This window comes from Nannospalax galili, unplaced genomic scaffold (assembly GCF_000622305.1).
Source record: "Nannospalax galili isolate Female #2095 unplaced genomic scaffold, S.galili_v1.0 scaffold6, whole genome shotgun sequence".
Lineage (NCBI taxonomy): Eukaryota > Metazoa > Chordata > Mammalia > Rodentia > Spalacidae > Nannospalax > Nannospalax galili.
In genome coordinates, this window is record NW_008355036.1 from 1,132,618 (window position 1) to 1,141,056 (window position 8,439).

Consider the following 8,439-nt stretch of genomic DNA (forward strand, 5'->3'; position numbering starts at 1 on the left):
GATGGTGGAATGCTGTACAACTGAAATGTTTTACATAGTCTCAAAGACTCCTCAACTTCAGATAGCATAGAAAGCCCTTTACACACAGGAACTAACATGTGTGTTTAGTTCTCCATGTTCTTTCCTGTGTTGCTTTTGTGCATACTGTTCTCTAAAGGGCTAACTCCCCATTTCCATTCTGCTCCCTCCTCGTGGTTGGCATGTCATACAGCACCCACCACACTGCCTGTGGCATCTCATACAGTGCTCTGTAACATTACACTGTCAGCTACTTGATGGACATCTCATTAATCCTTGCAAACATTTCAGTACTAGAACAAAGTGAATTTTTAATAAATACTTGTTGAGGAAAGTTAAAAAATAAACACAAAATCCCCCACAAAATATCCATAATTAACAGTCAGTATCACGTCTCAATATTACTAATTCAAAATCTATGTCCTTTGCCCTCAGCTATATTAAAATTCAAGGCCTTCCATAATCTATTTTTCTCTGTGTCTTATTATACAGACTCTGTATGATGATCCCTCGGCAGGATAATTTTGAGGAATCAGCATGCCAAGTTCTGATTCTTAGCTGCACTGTGAACTAGGTATCTGCTTTAAGAAAATTACCTTTCACCTAATTCTGGTCTGATTAGTTAGAGGATATTTCAGGTTAACATTTAAAATGTCAAAACTTATGAGTTGTTTTGTTATTTAAAAAATATGTAAGTTAGAGTTGTGGCTCTGAATTGAGGGCAGGGCACTCGCTAAGTCCTGATAACCTTTCTGAGAAGAAAGTATGTGTTTGCTTTGAGAGAAAAGGGCAAGTATCAGAAGCAGCACGACGTCCCCTCAGATTCTAGTTTGCTTCATCCATGTTGTCACTTCCTGTTCTAGGCTTTCAGACTCTAACTGATTCCCTACAAGGATGGTGTCCATTTTCTGTATGAATGCCATTATTCTAATAACACAGCATGATACACAAAACACCCGAGATCTAATTTCCTGTATTCAAGCCTCCAGCTTTGTATTAGGTGAGTGCAAACATAAGGAACCCTAGGAGCACTCTAAGGCGAGCCTTCAAGTGGGGGGGACAAACTACATTGATTCCAGCCGTTGTGGCCCAAAAGACATGAATTTTTCCACCATGGCTTGATGTTACTCTTCATCTGAGCCACTCAAAAGGGCTGACTGGTAAGTGGGATCAGACTTGAGCTTCTGAATCCCTATGATTTCTCCTCCTGCATGCCTCTTCACCCGAGTCAGAAAACTGTAATAGACAAATCAGAAGAACCATTAGATAAGCCACAGAAGTCCTTTGTTTTCTCACCCAAGGATATGAAAGAATCTCAGAGCCTTTTCTTCAGCTCCATTAAACATGGTGGTAACGTATCTATACATCTTTCTCATTATTGTAGTCACAGTAGAGAGAAGGACTCATGGTGACCAAAATGTTGTTATTGAGACAAAATTTAGGTCTCTTACCATCCAGCCATTTTGCTGACCAGAAAGGAAAGCTGGAGGAAACTCCCTTTTGTTTGGTCACATGGGACTTTTCCTGGGTGAAGTATACCTGCTTTGGGTCTAGGAAAATAAGGAGCTAGAAAAACAAGGCAAGGGCAGCTCTCACAGCAGTAGACCTTGTCACATGCTAAAAGTCAGCCTTGTTTGCTATTTATTAGTATGCCAAGTTGCTTGGCCTTTTAAAACCTTGATTTCCCCATTTGTAAAAAATGAACAGTATATAAAATAGTGGTGAGGATTAAGTGGGTCAATATTTCTTAAGTGGTGCCTGGGAACACAGTAAGTGCAGGGAGTTAATAGTTCTTGTAGCTTATATGCCACTGAAAGGCATTTAGTGGTTTCTGCTCTGGTGTATATTTTGATGTCCACATATCTAGGAAGTAAGCAAAACAAGTCTGGAAATAGGTGATGGGTGCAGGCCACCAGTGAGAGCAGAGAGTCCAGCCCAGACTGATTCCTGGTTTGGAGATTTCTCTTATCATGCAGCAACTTAAAGTCTGTTAGAACTGCATTTGAAACCTGGGTTGATGGTGATCCAGTCAGTTTATTTGGCTTAGCCAAAGACATTGGCAAATAGGAGTTGTGATAACTGCTCTGCAAAAGAATAGTGCCTTGTGTGGGGTTTGGCATGAAATTAGCATTCACTAAGTAGCAGAAGCTAACCACTAATGCTTAGGGGCGAGTTAGGGAGAAAAAAAAAAGTTAGTTACTTTCAAACTTACCAGTAAACAAGAAAGTAGTTGATGCCTGTAATGCAAAGGGCAACCAGATAATGCCAGCAGAAACACATGGTAATGAACATGATGTTGTCCATGTCTTTCTGGTCCCATTCAGGTGTTCCAAAAGGAGGGAACAACACAAACCCAATCTGGAGGAGTAGAGGAGAAATTGGTTGGTTGTCCTGAGAAGCAACCCAGCCTTCTTCCTTGGCTGCCAGAGTGGCTTATGTGTAACCCCATGTGTAACCCCAACTCCTCACAGTTCCCACACTAGAGTTAGCATAGAAAGCCCTTTTCACTAGGAAAATGTCTGATTTTAGTAGAGGCTGATTTTAAAATAGCAAAACTTTAAGGCCTGTGTGTGTCGTTCAGCAAATGGGGCCTGTGCAAGGTACCAATGAGTGTACCAGTAGGCAGTTAATGGAGAAAACCCCTTAGACCAAGGGGTAGGTGTGGGGAGAAAATGGCCATCTAAACCCATCTCCATGGTTTTTCAGACAACAGGTCACCTTCATGACTTCTCTTAAGGGAGCTTCTCAACCCCGACCATGTGAGGAGCGTGAATGTGAATAATCACCTGCCAGAACCAGGTTCCCTGAAGAATAAGGAGACTGGTTCGGAAAAGTTCCAGCACGATATTGTCCCGAAAGATCACCTCTAGGGAGATACTGATACTCCCTCCAAACAAAGCGAACAGCAGTAGTGAGTGAATGTGTTGGTCCAGAGGGGGTCGGTTGTGAACGTGGTAGTAGAAGAGAAAACCTGCCACAAACCAATGACAGCTGTCAGAACCTCTTTTCTATTTGAGGGGATTCACATTGGGTTTTCCCAATTATTGGAAAATTTTCCTACACTTGTCTCAAAGCTGAATTGTTCAGCATACGGGAAGCCAGTTTCCATGACATTACAGAGCAGCAAACACACGGATTGTTCATTTGGTGGGTCTGTCGATAGTATCAAAGAATATATCTTAGTGCAGGCACGACAGTAGGGTTCCATGCAGGATGGATAGAGTAGGTCCATCATGGTTTTGATTTGTAAGATGTTGCATGTACATGTACTTGAAATTCAGTTTTGCCCTTGTTTAACTTTTTTCAGTTCTTGGTCGAGTTACAGAAGTAGGTGAAGCTGTTGGATTAAAAAATGTCTTTTGCCAGGCGTGGTGGCACACACCTTTCATCCCAGCATTCAGGATGCAGAGGCACGCAGATCTCTATTCAAGGCCAGCCTGATCTACGTAGTGGGTTCCAAGCCAGCTGGGGCTACGGGGAGACCCTGTCTCCAAAACAAACAAACAAAAAAGACCAAAAAAAAAAAACAAAAAAAAAAAAAAAAAAAAACCAAAAAAAAAAAACAAAAAAAAAAACCCCACATTCTTTCTCTGCCTTAAATAAAGTGATTTGAATGAGAAATGTTTCCTACGGACACAAGCATTTGAACACTTGGTCAGTTGGTGGTACTGCTTGGGGGAAGGTGATGGAATCTTTAGAAGGTGTGACCTTGCTGGAGGAAGCACATCACTGGGGGCAGACTTTGAGAGTTCATAACCGTGTCCTGCTTCCAGTTTGCCCCTCTGCTTCTTGTGTGTGCTTTAAATGTGAACTATCAGCTTTCTGCTCCAGTTGCCTCCTGCCATGCCTCCCTACCATGATGGACTTTCCCTCTGGAACTGGCAATAAACTTCTCTATAAGATGCCTTGGACATGGAGTTTATCCTAGTTACCTTTCTTTTGCTGCTACAAAAAACTACCCCAAGACAATGTGGGGAGGAAAGGTTTATTTGGTTTACATGTCTTGATCATAGTCTGTATTTGAGGTATGTCAATAAGGAACTCAGGGCAGGAACCTGAAGGTGGGAGCTAAAGCAGAGACCATGGAGGAATGCTGCTTACTGGCTTGTCTTACTGGTTTGTTCAACTACTTTATAAAGCCCAGGCCCACCTGCCTAGGGATGGCACCACCCATAGTGGGCTAGACCCTCCTACATCATTCAGCAATTGAGAAAATGCTTCATAGACATGGCCACAGGCAGTTCTCTTGGAAGCAGTTCCTCAGTTGATGTTCCCGTTTCTAGGTGTGTCAAATTGACAACTGAAGCTTAACCAGGACAGTGTTTTTATCATAAGCAACAGAAAGCAATACACTCACCTAGTAGGTGAGTATTGTTTATATGAGTATCTATGCATAAATACAACCACAGTGGTAGTATTGGGAGGTTCTGTGCACCAAAGGAAGAGCCTATTGGGAGGTCTCTAGGTCACTGGGGGTATGTCCTGATAGAAGATTGGGAGATCCCTATCTCATTCTCTGTTCCTGGTTCAAAATGTGACTGTTATCTCCAACATGTAGAAGTTAAACCTATGGGGCCACCCAATCTTGGACTTGAATCTCAAAATAAACCTCTTTCATACATAGCATTATATGGATGGAAATCTGACTGGTTTAGTGCTTCTGAGATTTGTAATGGGGCTAAAGGGTCACAACCCAGGGAATGTTCTAGGGTGAGATGCAGAGTTCCGTTTCCTAACTGAAAGGATTTGACTCCCTGCACAGTAGCATTCAATAGTCTAGGATATTTTGTCTGTATGAGTGTATTTGCACACATGCTACAGGTGGAACATGCCATCTGTACCATCCAGAGCATAGAACCCAGGCCTATTCAGGGTTTGGAAGACTTAAGAGTTGGTTTTCTAAGGAAGGTCAATATAGTTAATATTTTTCCTTTACATTTTTATCTCATAAATTCAACTTGTCCATCTTTCCTTTCTCCATCCAAGTTACCTTCACTGAATACTGCCATAGCCAAAACCACTCTGTCTAGCCCCAAGGGCACAATGTTGAAGTAAAGGTAGGTGAGCATGTCGACGATTCCTGAGACACCAAAGAAGAGGTACATGGTGCTGTGCTGCCAGTTCATGAGCTTCATCCAATGGTTTTCATTGTAGAGGTGGAGGTGGGGCCCATCTGGAACAAACTGTTCTGCCAGGATCCCTGCCAGGAAGCAAAAGTGGAAACTGAGAAGAAAAAGTAGCTTGGAGACAAATGTGAGCTAGAAAAATAGCCTGAAGGTGTGAGCCGGGTCCAGATGTGGGTAATGGTGGCCAACAGCTCAGAAGGCTGGCTTCACTACCGTGGCATAGGTAACTAACGTACAAAGGAAGGTTTTGCTGAGAAGTCTGTGGAGATAACCTGGCCCCAGATGTTCCTTCAGTGGCTGGGATGGGGAAGAAGCAGTGATAGAAATAGCACATGCTGGTCTCCAGGGAATCTGCCTCACAGCAGAGACAGTACACCATTGCCTCTTAGATGATAGTGAGGCTGAGACACAGCCATCAAGTGAGCAGTGCAGACCCCAGAGAGAATGAGGCAGAGGCCACAGTGATGACCCTGTGCAGGCCTGAGGGCAGGGAGTTGGAGCTGGTTTTGAGTAAGTACCCTTCCTCAGCATAGCCCTTTGTTTAAAACACTGGTGAACAAGATGAAGGCTGCGCTGCTGCTGGCCAAGGAGAAGCCAGATTGAAGCGGTGTGTGTCAGAAGCACACACTTTGTGTCATGTCCGTTTTTTGTTTTGTTTGGCTTTTCTTTTTTTAGATCATGTCACTTATATAGCCCTGGCTAGCCTTGAACTTGCCATCCTCCTGCCTCCCAAGGATTATAAATCTGTATCATCACTCTGGGCTTTTGTTCCTTTTACTTTTATCACTATGGGAAGGCAGGTTTGCCTTGAGAAGGCCTTGTGCCTAAAATGTTTTGGGGAAGCCTGCAAGTCCTCCATGACAACTTTCTGCATCCTGTTCTCCAACATTCAAATTTGAATTCACATATATGTGGGATGATAAAGGGTGGGGAGGTTTGTGAAATGACCCAGGAAAAGGCCAGTGACACTAAAATGGAAGGCCTGTGGAGAAGGGACTGTGTGGTCCCCACTGTATTCCCAGTACTTAGAACATGGAGTCCCTGGCCTCTGGTACAAGCACAAAAGAGATTGAACAAGTAGCACTTTCTTCCAGCTAAAATGCCAAATAAAATTTAGCTTTATAGAAAGGCCATGTTGATGCTGTTGTTACCACTAAGTCATATGTCTCTTTTGCTCATTAGCTCCAGAAAACATTTTGTTGGAAAATGGCAGGCCAAAGAAAACTAGTAGAATGCCATTGAGAATAAGATGTCTTGCTACTCTTGGGTGGGTGCGGTCCTGAGGAAGAGCACTCATCACTGTTGCCACTGCTGATTCCTCAAGAGCCATCAGTGGAAGGAACTGGTGAGGAATAGGAGTCGGGTGGGGTTGTCAGGATGAGGCAGAGTAAACCCAGCACAGCCCTCTGAGGGACACCCCTCATGGCAGGTAGGTGCTGAGACCTGAGGATGGAGGCTATGCCAGTGAATTTGGTGTTGATCATTCTGAGATTCTAGGCTAGAAAGAGACTATTGGGGGAGAAGATGATTTTCTTAAACCCTATTTAGTACTTTTAATTGCTGTTCATGAGCCTACTTTTAAAATTTGTTCCCCTTTTTTCCTATTTTTACTTGCATTTTCTCTTTTTTGCCCGAGTTCTTTTCCTACAAATTCTTTCAGGGCAAAAACTATTTTATTTGGTAATTTTCATAGTATACATAATATAAGGTTCTATTAACTGTTAACATAGTTAACATAGTTGAACACAAAGATCTGGATATTAAAATAGCCTCGTAGCCACCTAAAAATCTTGTCCTATCTCTGCCAATGAGACATCTATTCCATGGGATCCAGGAAGTAGATGGAAGGTTCTGGGTGTGAAGGGGAGAATCCATGGGCCAAGTGACTTCTGTTCTTACCAATGATCGCAAATGCAGTCTTGATTGCGCCCTCAGTGATCTCAATGCGCTGTTGCTGCTGACTGAGTCTGTTCTTCTTCAGTTCCTTTTGGTGAAAGTACTTGAGTGGGTACTTCACTGACCACCACAGGCCAAATATCAGGAAGAAACTCCCTGGGAGAGCGTGGCCCTTGAAGTTTGCCATCAGTGTTCTAGGACACCTGAAAAATTGGGGACAACTATTAGGTGATTAAATGAAGACATAAAAACACATATTCACACATGCCCGTGTGTGTGTGTGTGTGTGTGTGTGTGTTGTGTGTGTGTGTGTGTGTGTTGTGTGTGTGTGTGTGTGTGTGTGTGTGGTACATGCATGTGAATGCCAGAAGAGACCCTCAAGCATTGCTTCTCAGGAATACTATTCACCTTACTTTGAGACAGGGCCTCTCATTGTCCTGGAGCCCACTAGACATGCTAGGCTGGCAGGCCAGTGAGCTATAGGGATCTACCTGTCTCTGCCTCCTTAGTGCTGTGATGGCAAGTATGCACCAACACACCCAGCATCTTTACTTGGGGACTGAACTCAGGTCCCAAGTTCTGACCGAGATCTCTCTCCAGCCCTGTAAATATATACATTGAGTCGGGCATGGTGGTATATTCCACACCTATAATCCCTATAAGTACTCTTGGAAGGTGGAGGCAGGGGGATCAGGAGTTCAAGGTTATCCTTGGCTACACAGGGAATTAGTTCAAGGCTAGCCTGGACTAAATGAGACCCTGCCTCAGAAAACAAAAACACCAAATGTATTTTGGCAAGAAGAAAAATGGATTCTAAATCACAAGTCATACAAGAAGGATTAACTCATTTTCTTTATTATTTTTATTTTATGTGTATGAGTGTATTGCCTGCATGTATGTAAGTGCACCGGTGTCATGCAATGCCCACGGAGGACAGAAGAGGCTGTTGGATCCCCTGGAACTGGAGTTACGGACAGTTGTTAGCTGCCATGTGGACGCTGAGATTCGAACGTGGGTCTTCTGCAAGAACAGTCAGTGTTCTTAACCGCTGAGCCATTTCCCCAGCCCCCAGGATTAACTCATTTTCATTAAACAGCCTTTATGTCACTATGGTCTTGTCTATCAAGTGAGTTACAGGATGGAGGATGGAGGGACTATTACTGGCCCTGATACTTTGTAACATAAAGGAACTGGTTGAGGGAAGTGGAGGATAGATGAGTATCCATTGAGTTCAGTGTGGAGAAACTTTCCTAAGCATAGATAGAAAGGATGGAATTAGAAAAGAGAAATTCTACTTAAGCATTTTTTTTATTCTTAAATATTAATTCTTTTATTTTTGTGGCATAGATTTCTCATTGTGGAACATGCTGCATGCATATTATTTTTTTTTCATTTAAAA

At 43.0% G+C, this 8,439-nt stretch overlaps 1 protein-coding gene across 1 annotated transcript in view; it reads right to left on the reverse strand.

Moving 5' to 3' along the window:
• Positions 1-309: 309 nt before the first annotated feature.
• The window catches only part of Tmem45b (transmembrane protein 45B), a 47,619-nt gene continuing 39,489 nt past the window's right edge, over positions 310-8,439 (reverse strand). Inside the window, exons 2-6 of the mRNA XM_008852115.2 lie at positions 7,044-7,243; positions 5,009-5,218; positions 2,805-2,989; positions 2,231-2,376; positions 310-1,254 (exon numbers count right to left, since the gene is read on the reverse strand). Coding sequence (XP_008850337.1) covers positions 1,143-1,254; positions 2,231-2,376; positions 2,805-2,989; positions 5,009-5,218; positions 7,044-7,227 — 837 coding nt within the window. The 5' untranslated portion in view covers positions 7,228-7,243 and the 3' untranslated portion in view covers positions 310-1,142. The remainder of the gene's footprint in view (positions 1,255-2,230; positions 2,377-2,804; positions 2,990-5,008; positions 5,219-7,043; positions 7,244-8,439) is intronic.